At 32.0% G+C, this 24430-nt stretch overlaps 1 protein-coding gene across 2 annotated transcripts in view; it reads left to right on the forward strand.

The window, feature by feature from the left end:
* LOC148309159 (uncharacterized) overlaps positions 1 to 24430 on the forward strand; it is a 466414-nt gene that overhangs the window by 312289 nt on the left and 129695 nt on the right. For both annotated transcript variants that reach the window (XM_088260540.1, XM_088260541.1), the window contains one exon: positions 8336 to 9064. In XM_088260540.1, the coding sequence (XP_088116666.1) occupies positions 8340 to 9064 (725 nt within the window). In that variant the 5' untranslated portion in view covers positions 8336 to 8339. The remainder of the gene's footprint in view (positions 1 to 8335; positions 9065 to 24430) is intronic.

The following is a 24430-nucleotide window of genomic DNA, read 5'->3' on the forward strand; positions in this document are numbered from 1 at the left end:
ACAATTCTATGCTCCTGTCTACGACGTAGACAGGACCTAAATTATTCCTTGCTATTATTCTCCGAGCACAAAGTATTCTCCATGGAAAAGGACATGCAAAATTATCCTGGACGGAGAACCCCGTGGAAATATTTAATGAAACTTTATTCAGAGCTTTACAACATAAGGAAATAAAGCGTTTATACTAAATTGTCTAAAAAACTAACATATTCCAAAAATACACAGACACATATGGAAAATATCTGATTCCTGGTTTAAAAGTAATGGGTGTTGTTAATATTAATTACCCCATCCTTAATTTGATTTTCTCATGAAAACACAATTTTTTAAAATTAATTTAGAAATTCGCAGAAAGTTCATGTGTCAATGAATAAAATCCTGAGGACAAAGCCGTTTGTTTTAAAATCGGCAGACATTAAAAAAGATTTTGTTATTTTACAACAAATTTTTAATAATTTTTATCTGGAAAATATATTTTTATCCTCAATCTGAAAATGCTCAATTTTGACTTATGGTTTTGACATTAATTTTGTAATGCTTAACAATTACTTGTAATATAATAATCTTATGTAAAATATTACATACAATGAATTCAAAATTAATATTTAGCACGAAATCACTTATCTTTAAGGACAGCTATCCTGAAAATAGAAGGGTTAATTTAAAAACTAAATTATGGAATATTTTAAAGTAGAATCAATAATTTACTGTTGTGGTTAGCTATACCATAAAGATTCTCGTCAATTCGTCAACACATATTCTCACAATCTTCTTCTACTTGTATAGGCCTTTTGATCTGTTTTTAAGAGGGATTAGCTTCCTGTGATGTTGAGTCCCACCTGTCAATCCATATCTCAAGACATATTATAATGCAGACTTATTTTTTTAATCTCGATTTATTTGAGGTGTTAGAAATAATAAAGGTATCTGACAATTTAAAAATATTAGTACTTTCGTTGAACAAATAAGTAACTGAAAAATCGTTTTCAGTCAAACGTTTTCACGCAATTATTTTAGTCACTAAGGATTCCTGTGCCATGCACGGATCGTGGAATGAAATTACTACCTTCGCATAGGAAATCACGTCTGAAGGCGTTACTCTTGCTTCTATTCACCCCTCACCCCCTGTTCTGTGCACCGCCACCCTACAATCTAATACATCCTACGACCCCCACTTTGCTATGCTTCAGGCAATCTCACGTACTTCTTTATCTTGTTTTCACTTGCACGTTTCAATATTCGAATTTATCAGAAAATTGCTTTTATTAAACAATAGTTTTAATTTTTTGCGTCTCAATATATGCTAATGAATACGAATATGGAAGTTTTGGTATTGACAGGACTAATGACCATCTGGTTAAGTGAAAACATTATATACGTGTAATACTCACCATTCTACCCATGATTGACAACTAAATACACTGCTTAAATTCTTGAAAGTCATAAAAAAACTTGGAAGCGCCCTTGAGGTAGTATTTTACGAAAATGGCGCTATATAAACTATCCAAATTTATTATTATTTTACATAAATAGTTTATCATAAATTTCATGTAACATATGTATAAAGTAATCACGTAATCACCTTATGATAGATTATAAGCCTTGTGAATACCCTAGCATCCAATTTCTTCTTTATTTATATTGATACCTATTGCTGATTTTTTCTTCTTCCTTTTTTACAAAAAAAAAATCGGTTAAAATTTTATTAGTACTGAAATATCTGCATATATTTATTGTAAACGAAATATAATATTCAGCTCTCCAAATTATCAGTAACGATACAATTTGCTTCGTTTATTTCTAAGCGCAGGCAGGATTGATTAAACCCCCTTCTTAAAAGTGAGAGACTCTGAAGTTATTAATCTTTCAGTCATAATGGTTATAATTAAATATTCTATCGTTACCAACCGTTAAATAATAAATGTTATCCTTTCGCAAGTTGGCAACCATGATAATTTAATATGCTGTTTTATTAAACTTAGAGTGGTTTGTGGTACCAACTGTAAACTTTTTAAGTGAGCGACTAATTATTTAATAATAATTAATGGCGAGCTGAAATGTTAAGTTCTGGTATTGGGCAGATGTTTATACTTTGATTAAATAAGTTAAATGGGGGCTAATAAAACAAAAAAAGGATACTTCTATAATGATCAGCTTTCAAAAATCTAAGAAATTTTATTGATTAATTTTAGTAAAAGCGCATCTGAAATTATATGAAAAACTCATTTGCATCTAATTGTTTACTCTGTAATGTAAGGATACATCGTGATTCAGTGAAGCTTTGTAGATTGAATTCAAAGTTTGTGAGTTTGAACCACATTTCTATAAATATATATTAAAAATAATCCAATTGAAACGACATTTTGATTAATCAGTAACAAAAAATATTTTGTACACAATTTTTTATTAAAATATTAATTTATATACAAATTTTAAAAAGGTATATTGTTAACAGGGTGAAAGCTATATTGGATAAAACCAGTAATTGGTGTTTTTTCCAAATTAAAATGGGGTGATTCCGATGTACGACGATTTCTAAAACTACGTACGTACATCTGCCTACGTAGTATCGTGGTTAATGTTTTTGGCTGCCGTGCTGGAAATTCCGAGTTCATTTCCTAAGGGGGTCAAAATATATATTAGCGATCACTAAATATCACCCTTATAACTATTTAGTTAAACAAAACTAGTACCTCAACGTAGAGGTGATCGTATTTACTTCATCGATCCAGATAACACCGTTTATCTATAACATTTCTTCATCGTCTTTGTTGAGATGTCGAAATGTACTTTATGCATGTTCCTAAGTTTGAAAGTCTAATATAACTAACTAACTAACTAACCATCACGCCGCTTCCCCGCAGGGGTAGGCAGAGAGAATAGAGCGCCACACCACTCTGTCCTTGCAAACATTCTTCGCCTCTTCCACGTTCATGCATCTCCTCATACATACCCGCCGGTTGTTACGACTCCTAACCTGACCACTTTCAAGTATTTGGCATACCTGATCGTGCCATGTTTTTCTCGGTCTTCCTCTGCTTCTTTTCCCAATAACATTCGCCTCATAAATTTCTTTTACCGTTCTTTCCTCACTCATTCGTTCTACATGTCCAAACCATCTCAACACACCTTTCTTAATTTTATCGATAATGCTTATCTCAGCTTTGCATTCCTTCCTTATTTCACTATTCGCACATCTATCATACATTAAAGTCTAATATGATTTTGAATAATTGTTTAATGTACACTAAAATACAGAACTGAGAATTATAAGGACGCTTTTATTTTGCACTTTGAATAAATTGAAATATTTTTTATCCAATTTCTTAAAATACGTTCCTCGTAACAACATTACCTTTCCCATTTCTTCGTATTTCTTTCTTTTCATTCTTTCCTCCAGCGCTAATGTTATTCTTGTCTGCAGAGCAGGAAAATATTTGTATTTATAAGAACATTTCCATTCCCTTAATAAGAGGCACTAAGGAAACGAAAATCCGATTACCTGTAAAGAAATTGAAAAAATATTTTTGTATTCAAACGGATTTCCTCCATTTTTTAGGGATTATCAAATTATCTTATTCACTTTACTCAAATTAGTTAAAATTATTGTGAATTAATTTGCCAATAACTCTCAAAAATATACTCATGAATCAAAATTACAGTACCCTAATAATTTAAAGACTAGATATAGGTTATTTTGTAAAATTAATGTGATTCAAAGCAGAAAACCAAAATCGTAATATTTAAATAATTTTTTTTCATTAATTCGTTTGGTTCAATGGTATTATTATCACATTTTTAATTTAAGTTTCACTTACTACTGAGATATGTGTTTCGATGGATTTCGCATACGCTATTTGAAAATATTGCGGAATGCATCGAAACACGTGTCACAATAGATTTTAATAAATATTGGTATTTACTAAGTAATACTGAAATCATTATTTTTCTCTGAATTTGTTTCTCCTTACAAAGTACGTGTATATTATTAGTTTATTTATTGATTTAGCGTTTAATTTGTAGAACTCCATTTTAATTTATGTATTAATTTTTAAATCAAACACAGATTTTTAACTTAGTAGATTTAAACTTAGTAGACTCAAAAAATCTGTTTTTGATTTAAAAATTAATACATAAATATATTATTAGTATTCAACTGACACAAACAATATGAGTACGGGTATGTTTCATCGAGTGCCTTAGCAATTGTTGCTATTTTCCGTTACCTACCTTCTATCTCTTAACCATTTTTCTCTCCAAGTAGCAGAAATGTTCTTCGCTCTGATTTCCATCACTTATTTTATTTATATTCCTTCCAATATAAAAAAAAATCATTTGAAAAACATTATTTCACTTTGCCTTCTTAAAATTGTTGATCAAGCTAACATCGCATCGATTTAATGCGGTGATCTATGCACAATTTACATGCGGATAGGAGTGAATATATAATTAATCAATATAGATGTTTCAAAAATTTGAGTTTTGCGATTGTCAATCATGGGTAAAATTGGTGAATATTAGACATGTGTAAATTGATAATTTAAACTAGCCTATGACGGTCATAAGCCCTATAAATTCCCAGACTTCAATATACTTCTTCATCATGTTGAGATGTCAAAAATAATGTAAAAGACATAATTTTTTTAACACACAAATGTTCTAAATAATCCTACGCTAATAGTTATAAAAATTTCACTATCTCTTCTTATTATTTATTTGAATTAAATAATGTTTAAGTTATAATTACGTTACATTTCTTCACAAAATTCTGCGAAAAATCTTTTCTTAATAACATTCAATACAACCAATTGAAAACGTCTCCATTGAACGCTGCGCACAGTACAAGGCTTCCCAAACACAATTGTTCGCCAATCCAATCGAGAAACACTTGTTGTTTATTGTGATTCAATTGTGAGTTCCGCCGCCTCCCTCGAGCGGGGCTGGAGGGTGAACAATATGCGGAAATGAGTCAAGAAGGGGTGATAATGGAAGTCAAATCTTCGGGGATTATTCGGTTAGGGGGTGATTTCATTCTGGAAATTGCTACATTTTCAAGGTCGGATTGAAATGGATTGTACAATAATTTTGTTTTGAGAAACAACGTAAAAAAATAGTCATATTTTGGCGGAGGTCCTCACCAAAACGTTACATTTCCAATATAAATGAATTATAATGAAATATAAGTAATCGAGAATTCTAGCTTGTAAAATTGTTACGTTTTGGTGCGATTTAATGATTTCATATTGGTTTAACACAGGATTGGTCACGTTTTGTCGCAATTTTAATTAAGATTTCGATAGAATACAGTCAATATAATAGATTTCAAATAAAGGGTTTTTGTGCAATATCGGAAATGTAACATTTTGGTGAGGCCTTCACATTTATCGATTCGGCATTAATTTTTTGGAATGACAGGTAGATTATTAAAAAAAATATAATACCACATATTGAGAATTATACATGTTTCAATTACTATTTCATAAATTAAAATTTCATGAATTAGTAAAACATAACATTACTATTTACATGTCGATGAAAATAACTGCGGTATTCGAAACTACATGGTCGTGTATAATGAAATAAAACGCAATAAGTGGTATTTTATAAGTGTTAAGTCAACCAAACTCATAAATACATTCCGCATCAATTTTAAATACCATGAGAAATGCATCGAAATATGTGGTACAATAGATTCTAAAAAATAGTGGTATTTACCAAGTAAACTTAAAATAAAAAAAGGGTGGTTTTCAAAAAATTTAGCAAAAGTTTTGTTTTCTTACTAAAACGTTAATTTATCTGTTAGGCGTAAACTCGCCCACTCAAATAGGGTTAATTCTGGCTTTAGGGCGGAAGATGGGTAGTAGGGTAGAGTTTCCTTAGAAGGGTAGAGGAAATTAACAATTTCCTTGGCTAAATAACCACTTGCTTCCAAGTTGTTTGGAGTTAGCCTCTTTAGATATTCATATGAATTTCAATTAGTTTTCTAAATCGATGTTTCAGCTAGTTGAATCATTTCCCCCAACCCCTTGACCAATAATAATTTATAACTTTCTTGTATATTACTACAAAATAACATAATATTATAACTTATAATAAATTCATGCCACTATAACATTGATCATGAAATTACTGTATTGAAAGTTAGAAAAACACAAAAATATAATTGTAATAAAAATAAATTATATAACCAACAAACATAAGCAATAAATAATAAGTGTAAGTCCCTCTCTAAGCATAAGACCTCAATCTCTTTATTGGAGAAACTGCTTTATTAATTTTAAGATTATAATAGCAGAAATGCCTAGAAAATATATTAAAATTATTTTTAAAAAACTTTTGGAACTATATTTAATAAATAAAATAAAAATATTTACTGGACAGACAGCATTAATTAATTGATTTGGAGCTTCAATAAAATCCAGCAAAATTACGAAAAAATATATTTGTACATTTAAAACTAACATTTTCCATGAACATTAACCTGTTTTTCATTAAAATTTTATCAAATTGAGAAATATATCCGCATTGTTAACAAAAAATATTAAAAGAATATAGGTTTATATTGTTTTTACAGGGTTTAGATAAGGCATAAAAATGTTTCTGAAATTTGTACATTTTTGTGTATGTTAATTTAACCTATTATCTACGTTTTAATAAAGTATCTATGTAAATATATAAAAAAAAATTATGGTACTATTTCGATAAAAAAATTATTTTATATTTTTTAAATAAAATGAAATTAAAAAGTACCAGGGTATGAGAGCCTTTAAACGGTATATTCGCCCTTTCAACCACTTCGTAGCTATTTGATCATCGATCTCATGACTTGGGCAAATATTCTTCAATTTATTTAGCAATCAAGGTTCGTTACTCGATATCAGTAATGTGATTAGCCGCTTCAAGGGTCGCTAGTGCCAAGACATCTCCCTGATCCCAACTAATTCCTCTTCTAATTTCTCGGCTCTGATTAGAGAGAGATGTTACTTGGCTAGGCAGATATGTATCGAGAATCTTGAAGGCCCAATCCCGACCTTAAACCACAGCGTTGATTAGAAGAACCCTTCGTCAATTTTATAAATCGATCAACTATCATTCAATGGCTTTTAACATGAATGTTCTAAGCGCTTTTGAAGATTTACTAACTAAGCATATCAAAATATTTACTAGAGTATAATCTCTGTCTAAAAAAACCTTAGGAAAATATTATTTCATTATCTTCGTACATCACTAACTACTTGACCAACTGAACTAGTTATGTTTTCCTGAAAAAAAAATGTATTTTAATTAGTAGATTTAAAAATTAGTATTAATTTTTAAATCAATGCAAAATATGGCTCTAGGGTATTTAAAAGAGGTGTGAATACCAGACAAATTGGCTGACCCATGGCACTAAATGCTCTTCCACAAGTAGTTAGAAACTATGAGAGTAAGATGGTTTTTAGTATAAAAAAACTATATACGCAAATTTTTGCTTGATCATTTCTACAATTTTCTTTTCGCAATTAAATCATAGTTAGGCGCCCTTGATGTAATATTTTGAATCGGCGCTATTCGGTTCATTATTCAAAATTATTACAATTTTTATATACCTACAAAATTATGCACGCTGTAAAATCCGTGACGCAGTAGTCACTGCGTTTCTAACGTTGTTTTTTTTTTGTTTTAATTAAAAAAAAAACGCCCGAAGCTTGCATCAATGTTAGAGGTGGCCATTTGCTGGCCTTAATCTCAATATAATACAACGCAATTTAGATTTTTATTTTATTGATTTAAACAAACAAATCATTCATTATTTAATGACTCGTCTTATAGTTGATGCGATTATATTTCGGTATCGAAGAAATCACTCGGACATTAAACATAATTTCATAAGATAATAAATTATATCTCGTTAGCGTCCAGGTCGCGGCAGGTGTTGAATCTAATAAGTGAAACAAGGGAAATCCTAAAGACGCGTTAAATAATATTTGATCATCCCAAATAAAGTAATAATTCATTGTCAAGTCTCTCAATGGAAACTTCTAGTTTATTTGTTCAGTTTCATCGTCTGTTTTGATTCAGCCGGATAGTAATGAATGGGCTCGCCTCGTGTGAATCGGTTTCCTAAAGTATACGCGCGGGACTATGAAAATAAATTTAGTAAAGTAATTTGCGTTAGGTAAGTCAAACTAAGTGCCTGCCATAACACTCAACACAGCGGAAGTTCACACACTCGAATAACGATATCCATTAATCACGTCACATCACCGCGTCAATTAACCCATCGCGCTCCACCAAACATTCTTCCAATAAATTACGCCGCATCGCTAAAGCTCTCGTTTCCTTTTTGTTACAGAAACATGTCATCTAAAAGAAAATCGCCGCCCACAAAACTTCAAGAAGGAGTAACCACATCCGCAGTCGCCGCCTTGCCAGAAGCCGCCCCTCAGATATCCGTCTCCGACTTCGGTCGGGCGGAGTACGCGAGCGAAGAAAACCACCACTCCGAGCTGAGGAAGAACTCTTCGGCGGACCGCGTGGCCTTCACGGATGCTGAGGAGTCCAGCAACAACTTCGAAAGCGACGCGGAAGACCAACAGGACCAGAGGATCTCGAACGCGTTCTACAAAGTGACTTCATCTAGTTCCGACGCCAGCTCGGTTGTCCACAGCGACGAGGAGATAGACCAGACGCTGGAAGAAGACGTACCGCCGAAGAAGCAACGATTCGATTCGGAAGACACGAAAATGACAAACAATCTCCTGGTCCCTGCCACCTTGTCCGCTATCAACCTCCACCATGAGCAGTTGGCCAGGCATCAGGCTGCTCTGCACGAGGCCGCAGAGAGGCGGAGAAGCTCTTCCGAGTGCAGTTCCCCGAGTTCAGAGTTCAAGTCTAGTTTAAGTATCTGCAACAACAACAACTCGACGCTCCTCAACCACAACAGTTCTCCATTAGGACTCGGATCCGGGTCGCAGAAGAGAACGATGGATGACGTGCTGAAAAGACTGACTTCTAAAATGAACCACAGCACAATCAAGGAAGAAAAGCGACCTACACCATCTACAACTCCGATCAAACATGGGTAAGTCTACTTTGTAAGCTGTCTCTTTACAGCCTCTTCTATTTTTTCCAGACTCCTCTTGTAAGGGCTTTTTCAATCTTTTCTGAGGCCGACTTATTCCTCTTTTAATGTCCCATGGTCCACACCGCATAACTCTGGATGCCCATCTGTACATTCCCTGTCTCGCAACATGGCGTACCCATTGCAATTTTAGTCTGGAAATACAATCACCCATCACATCAACAACTTATTGACGTTGTTGATGTGGTAGGTAAGTGACCTGAATGTTATTTTAATATTTATTTATCATATTGGTACATAATTACATATTACAACAATGTACCCCGTGTCCCGTGTCGAGGATACATTTTACAATATTGTAAGAAATTGTTTATGCAGTCAAATGAGACATAGCTAAATGATACGATCTATTTCAGTTCTACTTACTTCCATTATCCATTTACAAATAGCTGTTTTTTGTTATATTTAGTTTATATTCTTAATGATTTTGTAGATAATAAAAGCAGATTGTACCTACAACTTAATTGAACAATAATCAAAGTTTTTATGACCAAAAGAGGTGTATCTGAATTTTGTAATTCTATCTACGTTACAATATAATCCTACAATTTTAAAAGACTCCAGATGTCACAAGTTTATTTTATAGTAACTTTCGTTTATTGGCGCCCGTATTATATGCATTATACAATATATTGAGATATACGAGCAGTGTGCCTCGTTCAATGATCTTAGATTCGACTGTCCAGTTTATAAAAATATCATATAAAAACATAGGTACTTACCGTTGGATTCCTGCCAAGCTCTTTCCGAATACTTTAGCTACTGATAATGTTATAATATATTGGAATAATCCATCGATGATTTCCCAATGCTGTCTTTGAAGTGTCATTCCGGTAATGATCTTTGTTACAATAATAATACAGAATTATTGTTTACTGTTTTAAAAGTTTAACGAGGTATAGATTCGCGTTTGTAAACGTAAAGAGAATATGGGTCGTTGGATCAAGGTACTGGATAAAGACTAGGAGATGATATTACGGGAATCAAAATTAGCATCGTTTTCATACTATAAAGATTCGTTAGCAAACAACAATGTCTATTTTTTTAATTTGAGTTTTACTTAGTAAATACCACTTTATCTTCTAATAAGACACGTGTTTCGATGCATTCGGAATTATTTTCAAACACGTTTCCATGATGTGGAATACATTGAAACACGTGTCACTATAGATTTTAAGAAATAGTGAAATAGTACAATAAAATAATGGATAGATATTACAACATATTCCGCGATAACTATATTTGGTGAATACTTTTAAATTGGTGAAAATACGAGGTTTTTAACCAATGATATATATTACTGCTTATTTTTCTTTTGTTGTAAAAATCCATTTATGTTGTGATGTAATTTAAAATTGTATTTTAAGAAACATCAGTTTTTTAAATAAAAATATAAATTTTCCAGACTCCAATACTATTGTGTTAGACTCCAGCTAGAATTGCCTCTAAATATTTGATTGTAATTTAAAAAAAATCGTCCCTCTCCAAGCACAAGAGTCTTGTCTCTTTGAGAGGCTTGTAGCTAATGAATTATTAAAAATTGAAATATTTTCTGTAACTTCATTAACAAATAAAAAAAAAACACTTAAGACCTCATTTTAGATTAACATGGCAAGTTTCAAGAACTACAGACGTACTTATCAACAGGTAACAAGGCACACAGTTTATATGAGAACATCTGTAGTTCTCGAAACAAGTCGTGTTTACATTAATAAACCAAAAAGTATTCTCCTACATGTGTTTTATTTCGATATTGAAATACGCGAAAAATAATAATTTTAATTTCGTTTCTTTACAATTGGAGATTACAATTTTGTTGTCATAATTCTTTAAGGCGTTTGATAATAGTCGTTAGGTATTTCGTTAGGTTGCAAAAATTACGCGATAGCACACATCTTATCGCCAGTTATTGTGAGTATATTGTACGATAGTGATTTGTGATTTAATTCACAAACCTAGTGACACACTGACCTGTGCCAAACGACTTGACTCCGAAATTGATAAAGTCACCTACATTCTGTATAGTGACCGCTACTATTATTTGAAGCTTTGTCGAAATGTGTTACAATTGATTATTTTATCACAGACGACTGCTTAATTGGGGCATTGTATAAAAATAGAAACTAAATAATCGGGTACCCAATATTATTATACAATATATATGTCGGTTGTTTTCATATATATATATATATATATATATATATATATATATATATATATATATATATATATATATATATATATATATATATATATATATATATATATATATATATATATATATATATATATATATATATATATATATATATATATATATATATATATATATATATATATATATATATATATATATATATATATGTTGTAGGTTTTTCTATAATGGACAACGTCACCTAGGCCATGCCATCAAATCATGTTATCTCTTTGTAACATCCATGAACTTTTCAAGGATCTTCCTCTAGATGTCTAACGAGGAAGATCCTTGGCGATTGCTTGGTTCACAATATGATCAGGTTCTCCTTTGTCCCCATACCACCTTAATAAAATTTTCTCTACCTTACAATTGATGTCTATTACACCTAGGCTTCCCCGAATGCGTGAACTCGTTTTTTCATTTCTCAGGGATAGTGAAGTATGTATCTACACATAAAAATGTGCAAATGATAAATTTGTCGATTGTAAAACACCCTTGTAATGGTTTTTATAAAAACGACGCTATATAAATTAACAAACGTTGTAAGTCCTTTTAAAAAAAACTTTTATTCATAGGTTACACACCTAATATAAAATGAAAACATTACGTACCTAGCTAATGATAAATAAATTATGTTTAAAGAAATAGTGGCATTTCTCAATTGGATGAATAATGATCTCATTAAAATTGCTTCGGTAAGACCAGTGTGGAAAGTTAGCCATTTTTCTAATTAACTAAATTTGTAAATTAGTTATCCATATTAAATTCGACAGTTTTGCAACTATTCTTTCATGACAGGCGCCTTGGCGTAATTGGGTAGACGCTCGACTGCGAAACTGGCGTCGCGGGTTCGATTGCAAATAAATTCAGGAAAGATTTATTTTCAATTGGTCTTGGTGTCTGTGATATATTTTTCATATTTATCTTCCTTATACTTACTATCCTACTTGCAGACAAGCCTTTGGGGCTTTGCGGGTTATTCCTTTTAATAAAATCAAATAAGTATTCGAAGACGTGTCGTAATGTAACATTGCTGTATTTAATATATTTTTTTAATTATGTTCAATCTTTTACTTTTTTAGATTAGATAACTATGTTTTCATCCCCCTATCTGCACCTAATGATGCAAAAAGCACCCCATTATATAGACACGATGATGATATGATCGTTAGTTATTTGAAGGCTATTTATAAGACTTTCCGCTTTGGAGACTTCAATCGCGAGTGGAATATATAGAATTTTAATGTACGGACATGACGTAAATAAAGTAGCTCAAAATGAAGAATTTTGATATTTTTTATTGATATTGCATTAACTTTATGGAAAATTTAAGAATTGAAAACACTTGTACAAAACCACTGTTCAGTTAACTAATGTATAGATGATTAGTTTCGAGAACTACCATAGTTTTCATCAACAGGTAAAAATACAAACTTTTGTATTTTCAACTGTTGATGAGAATATCTATAGTTCTGAAAACTACTCGTGTTTACATTAATAAACTCAAAAGTGGTCAAATGTTTGATATTTATGTATGTTTAAATCATCACGTTCTTCTACAAAGTTCATGACAAAAATAAAGCTTTTTAATTATTTCTAATTCACACGCATTGAGTGAGGTATTTTAAAATAAAAGACGATGGTTTTTGTCTATGGAAACGGTAAAATGTTCAAAGGGGTCACGGTTTATACGGAATAATTGGTATCTTCCAACCTACTACGCATAAGACAATAAGGCAACCAGCAAATCTTAATTAATTTCATCTTGTACCCACATTTTCAACGTATAAAATGATGAAATAAGAAATCTTTGTATGCAAGATGCTGCAAGTTTTAGAGTCTCTGTACACGAACGCACACAATAACATGAATTATTATTGTTAAAAAAAACTGCTTTTAAACCAGTACTGCATAACATAATCCTGGTTGTACCCTTATGTGTGGAAGCGAAGCATAGAGTCGGTAAAAATAATGATGAAAGTTGACTGAATACCGTCATAGCGTTATCCTTCTCTAAATGTGCGTCGAAACGATGTATCCTAGATATTTAAATAGTGAAATAAAGATATAATGCAAGCCTGGTTATCATCGATGAAAAACAAGATAGGTCTTTTGAGATGGTTTAGATATGTGGAAAGGATGAGTGAAGAATGAACGACAAAAAAGTATGAGACGAGTGTAGTTGAATATTAGAGCAGAAGAAGACCAAGAAAACTTTGAACGGCCAAGTATTTGAAATTCTCGAGTGTTAATAATCGGCGGATATGTATGAGGAGATGCATAAATACTCTATTAAGTATTAATACCTTACATGCCTCGCTGACGGTAATAGAAACATAAAAAATATTTTGTACACGGGTGAAAATACTAACTGTTACACCTCTTGATGAAAAGATCTATTGTTCTCAAAACTATTTTATATTAAAATCGTGATTTAATTCCAAAGTTGATCCCAAATATATTTTTAAGTATGTACAGCAAGTGGGTCCGAATAGAGCCTAAAAGTTTCTATATGGGATTCGGGAAAATAGTGGAAGCTTTCAGAACTCTAATGAAAGTTATATATGTAGATATGAAAAGTGGTAAAAAAAATCCAGCGACAAAATGATCGTACGACCGGCAAGTTTTGATTGTGTCTGGTAGCCCTACCAGTTGGAATAGGTATCTGGTATTAGATAGCTGGTATTTAAGAAGAGGTTCACCGCCATCTGTGTGGGTCAAAACGCCGAGAACAATTATTCATAGGAAACCATCATTGTTAAGATAACAAAAAGGACTTCTTTTAATTATCCTCGGAACAATCGACAAACACAAGCAAGCACACATTAATAAGAAGAATTGTATTCAGTCCATTAACTATTGTTTTTAACAAAAAGCCATTTAACAAAAACGATTTATCTTTACGTTTTAATATGGCGGACGAAACAATGGTGTGCTATTGTTTAATGCTGAGATCTTTGCCTCTTTTTATAATGAAGACGTTGGCCAGTGGTCGGCAGATACCGGTTGCTGATATCAAATTGGGTAGTGATTCACTCGTCCTTGTACGTTGGCGTGTGTAAGATACGACTGCATTTTGGCTAAAGAAAATGCTCTTTCATGCCTGACGTTTTTCGTTTTCCTACTTATTGTCGATGAAAATTTCAAGAACATTATGAATCGGATTGCGTTTGTATCGATACTAAGCCAATGGGGTCTTAAGCGCCGGTAAATTTCGAGAAAACTAATAATTGAAATGATTCAATGTATTTTTTATTACAAGATTGAACTTATTCGGAACTAACACCAAGTAGGTACACAATGTATTAGTCCTGATTCCAACTCTAATGTATGGAAGTGAAACATGGAGTTGGCAAAAGAAGGATGAAAGCAGACTGAATGCAGTCGACATGCGATATCTCGGAAGAATGTGCGATAAAACGATATATGATAGATGTGCGTGAAATAAGTAAGGAATGCAAAGCTGAGATAAGCATTATCGATAAAATTAAGAAAGGTGTGTTGAAAAGTCGAGTGATAAGCATATTGTCCTCTCAGGATCTTAAAAAAACTATCGTTCTCTGCATCGCATGTATACGCCCACTAGAATCAACATCACACACACACACACCCTCTTACACACTTCACATATGCACATTTTCTCTCATAGATACGTGTTCATTTGCTAGATCTACACTAAATATTTTCTACTAATCTTTATGTTTCTGTGGTTAACTATAATTGGCTTATTATTATTGACATCTCATCAAAGATGAAGAAAAATATGGAAATCTGGGCTTAGTGTGGTTGTCAATAATGGATAGAATTGGTGAATGCTACACACGTGTAGCATTCACCAATTCTATCCATTATTGACAACCACACTACTCAAATTCTTGGAAGTTCTATATATATGAACCAATTTTGAAATATTGTTCTTGAATCACTAGAACTTCACTACAGACATCTATTGGTGAGATGAAAAGAAGCTTTTTATTAAGCAAAAATTCTTATATTATATAATGTAACTCTTTTCTCGGTCTTGCTCTGCTCTTTTTTCCACTTACATTCGCCTCATAAATTTGTTTTACCGTTCTTTCCTCACTCATTCGCTCTACATGTCCAAACCATCTCAACACACCTTTCTTAATTTTATCGATAATGCTTATCTCAGCTTTGCATTCCTTCCTTATTTCACTATTCGCACATCAATCATACATCGTTTTGTCGCACATTCTTCTGAGAGATTCGCATTCTGAGAAAACATGGCACGATCAGGTATGCCAAATACTTGAAAGTGGTCAGGTTAGGAGTCGTAACAATCGGCGGGTATGTATGAGGAGATGCATGAACGTGGAAGATGCGAATAATGTTTGCAAAGACAGAGTGGTGTGGCGTTCTATTCTCTCTGCCTACCCCTGCAGGGAAGCGGCGTGATGGTTAGTTAGTTAGTTAGTTTTATAACTCTTTTATTATACTGTGTATAATTGGCTTGTTTTGTGTTAATGTAAATATGTTGCTGTTATTACCCAAATAACCTAAATAAACCCAAATAAATAAAAATAAAAAGTATAAAAGATTACTTTTTTAAATATATTTATAGATTTGAGAAAATGGTTGACGTTTCATTTTTAGTTTTCTCTTGACGGGTTGGGTCAAATGTATCCAGACAAAGGCTGATTACGCCATTTTTGAGTAATACGTATTGTAATGAGTTAATTTAGCCGCCACAAATTATAAATAAATGGTCCAATACTTCTGAATCCCTTCATGTTAAGTGCGGTCATTTTTCACCGAACCCCCGCGGAGTGCGTTTAACCGCTAACCGAAAAATAAAACACGGCATTTATATCACCATAATCCGGCAGTTGAAAAGAAAACAAATATTGAACGATCGGAGTTAAATAATGTATGAAATCTGTTCAATACACGTTTAATTAGTGACTTTAATAAAATGTATACATTTTTATATAATTGCAGCTATCGACTAAAGTTAACTAAACACTGAACAAAGCCAGCCTTTCACTTAAGAAAATTTGGTCAACGTTAATTAACAGGATACCATAAAAAATAATCTTTCGTTTATAATTAAACAATAACTTACTAATGACAATTCCTCAAGGACACTTTACTATGATTCCTAAATATTTTATTTTATTAACGAAAATATTCTTTTTTTTTCTTCTTTTTACCCTCATCCGTATCCAACGGTGCACAAGGCACTGAATTAAATCAATGCATGTCGAGTTGATCATTGATTATTTAAAGGCAAGGAAATCAGTTTTGTGCTTCAGTTACCAGTCGAGGGTAATATTGAATTAATATTAGAGTAAAAAAACACAACTTATTTATTTACAGAAACATTATTTTTTTTATTATAAACTACATATTATATGTAAAACGTTACTATTACACAAATAAAATCCTTACGCAATTTCGCGTGCTATGTGAATGTAACTAACATTCTTTAGTAAATCCACAGTTGAAATACTACTATTCTGTTTATAAGCTATTCAGTAGTTGTTTTTACTACGCTTTAATATACGTATTCGCGTAAGATATTTTATAATATCGAATGTTCACTCAGATTCGCGTGAGAGATACAAAATAACAATTATTTATTGATTTCAAACAAAATAATTTTACCAACATCTGTAAACGGATCGTGACATTTTTTATTAGTATTTTTGCGGTTGGCAAATAAAGGGTTAATGTATGTATGTTGTGAGGGGTGTTGAATTATGCTGTTTTATGGCATCGTGGGTTATTGCATCCATACGGAATGCACTCTGCACTTGATACGGTCATCGAATATTTATCAAAAGTCTATCGGTCAGTTCAATGGTTATGAAAAATCAAAAATTCCATCAAAATTCTGTAATAAAAATGGAGCAATAATAATCGAAAGGACAGCAAATGTATACTGTTGTGGGTTTCATATCAAACGTGCTTAAGACTCGTATGTGCGTTTTACTGCAAAGGTAGGCAGAAAGGATGGAAAGTCACACTTGTCTGTTTGAACATACACTCCTAGCTTCATTCACATCCATACAACCAGTTATACTCAATTACGTGGATTTTCGACTATACCAGATTTTAGTTCCGATTTCATCCTGTAAATAGCTACATTTTCAAGGTCGGATTAATGTGGATAGAATTAAGAAAGGTGTGTTCAGATTTTTTGGACATGTGGAACGTATGAGTGAGGAAAAAACGGTTTAACAAATTTATGAAGCGAATGTAGTTGAAAAAAGTGTAATGGCCCTGCCATTTCTCATTCGCACTTTTATTGTCCTTTTTTAGAAAGTCGAGGGACTCGTCATTTGCTTGCAATATGTTGTCCGGCTTTAGTATGCGTTCTCATGACCATAAATCGGTACAGCATTTTATGATTCTCTACCCTAAAGCAAGAGGGTTTTTAACATAGTCTAATTTGGTACTTCGTGAGAGTCGGGTGTAACATAACTTAACAGAGCTGTTTGGAAGCACATGAGTATTGACTGCCGTATTGTTTGTTTTTTAATAAACATAAATATAAATAGTCGATACAGTGTTTTTAATTAATACTCGCTTCAGTCCAACCTGCCTCCTGACAAAAAGGGGACTAAAGTGTCCTGTTTAATGTGGACGTCATCAAGTGCACGCGTAAGCTGATCACAAAGTGTCTTCGCGCACGTAGCGCACGCGACGCGTCCGTCGATAACATTACAAAAGAAGCAGAGGAAGACCGAGGAAAACTTGGCACAATCAGGTATTTCAAATACTTGGAAGCGGCCGGGTCAGGAGTCGTAATAATCGTCGAGTATGTATGAGGAGATGCATGAATGTAGAAGAGGCGAAGAATGTTTGCACATACAGAGTGGTGTGGCGTTCGATTCACTCTGCCTACCCCTGAGGGGAGGCGGCGGGGAAGCGGCGTGAAAGTGATTTTTTTTTGAGAAATTACGTAAAAAAACAGTCAACAAAACTCACATATAACATATCGCTCGCACCCCTAGATCAAAAGAGTATCAACTCAAAAAAACTGTTTTTTCAGGAGAGACGAAAAACGCATATTGATGTCGCCTTATGTAATAGAAGTTTCCTGTTCTCTTTTATGAATTGACAATGCAAATTAAAGAATATTTATAATAACAAGTTTCATGCTAACTAACTAACTAACCATCACGCCGCTTCACGAAGGGGTGGGCAGAGAGAATCGAACTCTTTTATTCACAAAAAGGAACATATAGTGCTATATTATGAAAAATATTTAAGATATTGACAAATTGTATAAATTGAAATATGCGTTTTTGTTCGTAGAATCCGAATAAGTGATTATCTTTAAAAATCATATTTTTTGAGTTTATACAGTTTTGATCTAGGTGTGCGTTATGTTAATAATGAATATGACCATACGGAAGAAAATTTACTGCGACTGCTACTATCAAGCCGTTTCGCATTAATTAAAAAATCATTAATTTTTGTTTTTATTTATCAAAAAAAAAACTTTCGTTTACGAAAGCGATTCACTTCCTACATGGGCGATAACCCTTTGACCGCGAGTATCTCATAATAACATTGTTTCGTTATCATTCGAAACAAGGAACTTTGTGTGGCGCTTTTTGGTTTCGTCTTGTGTTAAAATCGGGTCATGGACCAATTGATAAGAACTACAACAGATTATTGTATTATTCATTATTGTTTATTACCGAAATAAAGATATTCGGGTCAGGCGAATATTATTTTCATGTTTTGCATTCCTCGCGATTATTTTTGATTCATTACGTGATGTCCAACATGTGGGGAAATGTGAAATGGGGATCGCATCTTTTTACGATACACGAGTCCAAAAATAAATCTTTGAATCATAAAAAGAAACCAAAAACACTGATTTCATTCATTGCACTGTCTTATGCACCAATAGTTAGCGAGAAGATCAAAGGTTAACTATTAATTCTGAATCCTATAAGTTTAATTATTTTTTACAATGAAAAAAACTCGCCTTTATATGGTAAAATTACTGACTAGATTTCTCGCAAGACTCGCCTTTATCCAAATATATATGAAAAAAATAGAGTGGGAAAATTAACAGAAAAATGGATTGAACCGCTTTTATTATTCTTTTTTATATTACATAAAACAAGATATGTATAAAACATGAATCATTTAAACATTAAGCTTAAAAATATTTGTCTAATTTAATTAGCAACAGGGGCGCTTTACGTTATTCTTAATAATTATATATGATTTTATGGTATGCACTTTTTTCGATCTTATTAAAAGCTTTGTAAATGTAATATCTTATAAATAGAAAACCCTTATCCGCACCCCAATGGTGCATAGGGCACTGTGTCATATAAACGCAGTGTTATGTTGATCGTTTACACATGAAGGGAAGGTGATCAGCCCTCCGCTTCAGGTACCAGTCCAGGGTTATATTGAATAAATGTTAATATCTTAATCCTGATGAAAACGTGATGAATAAATTGTACTTCACAGAAAAGAGAACAGAAAATAAATTTTGCAAGAATGAATAAAGCTTTGAACTAATAATTAAATTCTAATTTTAATTTAATTGAAAAAATGGGAGATATTATAAATATAAGTTTCCAGTTATAATCGAAATTGGTAAGTAATAATAATTAGCAGTTTTATAACTATACTCATTCGCCTCCGTAGTGTAAAGGTTAGCACATTTTGTTACCATATTGGAGATTCTGGAGCTCATTGCCATCAAGTTCAAAACAAGTATAGTATTTACATGCAAAAATATTTACAATACCCTTGATTGGTAGAAGTACAGGACTAATCATTTTGTTTTTATATAATGAACGATCATTTTTTGCGGATGAGGGTCAGTAGTAGTAGTTTTATAATGTTTTGAATAACAATATTTTCAAATATACATTTATAATATAAGACTGAAATATCGATTGTTACTTTCAATTAACGACATCCTAGACAAACAAAATTTATCTTATTATGGCATTTCCATTCAATTATGTGTGTTTTAAATACATTTATTCGTTATTTTAAGAATGTGCGACGGATGGTTGATAAATTATAAATTCCATTATGGTGTGGAACAGTAGGTTTGAGTGAGGGTGGCGAACGGGGTGCGCAATAAAACATTGTGGGTGTTACTCGATTCATGAGTCCTCTTGTATGCAGATGGGAGGACGTCAGAATAAGGACACAATTCATCCAACGGTCGCGAAAAAACTCACGTAACTTCATTTTTAGATTTTTATTTATATTTTGTAAGGTCACCGTCCTAAAACGAATTTAGAAGCAACGTATTTGTCGTGTTAGAAAATTATGCAAAATTGATAAAAACACTTCGGCTGTCCAAACTTAAAACACAGTAAGGGACATTTTTTTTAGTAAGTTTTTTTGCATTTTTGGACTAAGTAGCATCTACTTAGTTCAAAAATGTAAAAATAATGTACTTTAAAAAATGTCCCTTTCTGTGTTTTGAGTTTGGACAGCCGACTTGTCACGATAGATTTGAAGAAATAGTGGTATTTACGACTAATGTACTTGCTAGTCTTAAGAATAAAAGATACGGGCAGGTATTAATTAACACTGATGGTAAATGTGGTACTAATATTAATATATATTTTTTATTAAGTACAAAGTTGTTTTTTAAATACTGTATAACGTCACATTTGTTTATTTATATATTTGGCGTTTAATTATTTAAAAAATAAATATGTTTATTTTAACATTTAAAATAGTAATAAAAAAGTGTAATATGTTCTGAAAAACGTCCAATTTGTTTCGTAAAACGTCCAATTTAATATTTAAAAAAAACTTGTTTAAAGTAAAAAGTAGAGTTAGGATAGCAGCCTTCTGGGTCATAAGAAACGAAGCGTGATGTATGCGAGCCATTGGGGAGGTATAAACACCATGAATTATTCAAAATACTTTCCTATCCTTACAACCAGCTACCTACCTTCTCTCACATCTAACTCTGTCATCTCCTGGTTCTGTTATTACAATACTCTTTTATTGTCAACATTATTCGTAACTTTTATTTATTCATTGTTAATTCTTTTTTACTTGGTAGATACCGCTTTTTTAAATATATTGTGACACATATTTCGATGTATTCCGCATAATTTTCAAACAGCGTAAAATGATTCAAATTCTTTGAAAAATGCATCTCAATAGATTTTAAAAAATAGTGGTATTTCATAAGTAAAACTTATAAATAATGTATCCATTGTTAATTTCATAATAATATTACTACAAACTGACTGCCGAATCAAATAATAAAAATGTGTCTGTATATTAATGTATTTTTTTGCACCCTTTAATTATTAGATAGACCATTTTTTACTTCACGCCTAAAAACGCCGAACTTCACTTTTTTTGTAAATGTTTCTAGTCAACTAAAAAGGTATACTTATATCAAAAATTTAAACTCAGTAAACTCCTACTTATCAGCAGCGTACAACTTTTATAATGAGTACGAGTATGCAAACCTGTTTTTTTTCCATTCGGAACAAAAAAATTGGAAAATATCTAATATATAGAGTAACGCACCCTTGTGACGATATTTTATGAAAATTGCGGTTTACAAATTAGAAAAATATTGTTATTATTTTATTTTAATTATTGTTGTGTTTTAATTGCCAACAATAGCTGCAAATTAACCTATTGTTTCTGTGTGATGTCAAAAGCAAATGATTATCTAAGGCATTACAAATATTTTATTTGAAAATTAATATTTGTAAAGAAAGAAAACACAATTACAAAAGTCGGGGGCAAAACGCCCTTACAATAGAAGGTAATTGAAAAGAATAAGGACCTAAAATCTGTGATGTAGCTACTCACTCAGTGTAGCAACCGGCTATTGTCGTATGAAGAGGGCATTTTGAAAAATTTGGGATAAACCTATCACCATTTTGCAAAACAAATGATTCTCACAATCTGTGAGGTAGAAATATAGAAATTCTGACTTATTCTTTTTTATTTTGTATGTTTATTAATATCTTACATTTATTTATCAACTTAAGTTTATTCTGAAAAATAAAAATTAAAAGTTTGAACAAGTAATATAATAAAGTATAAATGGCCATTTTCTTTTATCTATGACACTCCTTTAACCAGTTTTTAAAATTTGTTTAAAATATGGTAGTTAGAAAAAATATTACAATTTAATTAATTAGCTACATTTCTATATATTATATTAGTTACGTTAAGCCTCTCCAAAAGTAAGACGAAGCTCTTGTGCTTGGAGAGGGACTTTCACTGAATTTTTATTCATTTTACTAAATTATAGATAAATATTTTTTTTTTTTTTTAATTTTGCTAAAGCATTTAATTTTAACAGTATTGTAAATTGTTTTGATATAGGTTATGAAACATTTGGTTTCCAAATACCAATGATAGAAGTTTTTATGTATCACATTTTTACATTCTTTAAATCAGCCTAGTGATTAAATGCATTCACCTCGCTTATAAAAAATTGTGCAGTATTTTGAATTTGTCCAAATGTTTTAGATCACATCCTAATTATTGTTTTACGTTTTGTGAATAAAGTAATTTGGGATATTTTGCATCTGCATCACACAAGGCAAATTTTCCATTAAAATTTCATAAAATAATAAACTTTTGTAAGATAAGACTGATGACATACTCTTGTTATAAGAGTTTTTTCTAAAAAGTTACTAATATTAGATGGCAGATGGCCCTTCCTAATTTTCAAGTGCCATCCCAGCACGACTCTTGGCTCCTTCATATTACTGTAACTGACAACTTTATTGCCGGTTTTCATACTGCTTCCCCCCCCCATTCACCCTTCCCCCTCCTCCCTTCACCCTCCGCCCTCCTATTGTCTCACCCCCACGCGCCCCGCTGGGGACAATCATTTTCTTGTTTCCTCCGAAAGAGCTCGACTTAGCGCCATGGGGAGGTAAGGAGTAATTGTGTGATTGAAAAGTAAATTTTCTAGTAGGTACTCTTTATTAACTGAATTGCGTACATTTTTGCATCTAAATTCAATACATTTTTGACATCTCAACATAGATGAAGAAGATAATGGATGTCTGGGCATTTACAGGACTGGGTTAAGTGATCACTTTACAGACGTGTAACATTCACTTATTCTACCCATGATTGACAATCACACTACTCAAATTCTTGAAACTTCAAGATATATTGATCAGACTCGTAACACAGTATGTGTGAGTTCAATATAGCCATCCAAGGTGAGATGAGAAAGCCTTTATTAAACAGAAGTTCTTTCCATTTGTATATGATGTCCTAATCCTAGATTATATTCATATACATAAGACACGTCTCAATTAATTTAATTTATATTTGTATATATATATATATATATATATATATATATATATATATATATATATATATATATATATATATATATATATATATATATAGAAAGAAAGCTATGCTATTTTAAGCTTATCCGTTTTATTGTAAGGACCCTTTAAAAAGTAATTAAATTCGAAGTATTAGCACTACAAACGAAAGAGTGAATAATTCATATGTGCATTTAAACTCGATTCGAAATGCACTTAATATTTATATTGCAAACGAATTGAATAACAATGCACACCTACCCCTTTAGTCGCGTTCCATGTGCCTTCGCTAATATATCTACCAGGGCAACATAAGTTAGAAGGGGGTGTGTTTTAGCTGTGTGTTTTAGCACAGAGTAGACCGCATACGGAATGCACTACAAACTGCATCCTTTTTCCCGTTGCAAGCCAAAATCATGAATAATTTACAAGCACACACAGTAGCACCGTTGCACGATGCTGTTGTATGCATTCCTGATACTGGAGTGCATCTATATTATTCTATTTTCTCAGCAGCTTTCCTTGCAACGGATAAGAAATGCAATCTTTATTAAATAAGACAGGTTTTCCTTATGTACTTCTTCAAATACCTATTCTAAAGACAAGCAATAAACAAGATACCTATTAATATAGACTATTTAAAATGACTAAAGAAAACACTTTTATACGACTTGAGTGATATAAAAGCAACTGTTTTCTTTAATAATTTTAACTTGTCTTACCACAAAGTAAATGCCGAAACAATGAATAAAATATACTATTTAAAATTGTAATTATTATTTTTTAAATTGTATGTGTTTACAATGTATGTACATT

This window comes from Brachycentrus maculatus, unplaced genomic scaffold (assembly GCF_059751285.1).
Source record: "Brachycentrus maculatus isolate JH-2025_06_01 unplaced genomic scaffold, ASM5975128v1 h1tg000138l, whole genome shotgun sequence".
In the NCBI taxonomy this organism is placed as follows: Eukaryota; Metazoa; Arthropoda; class Insecta; order Trichoptera; family Brachycentridae; genus Brachycentrus; species Brachycentrus maculatus.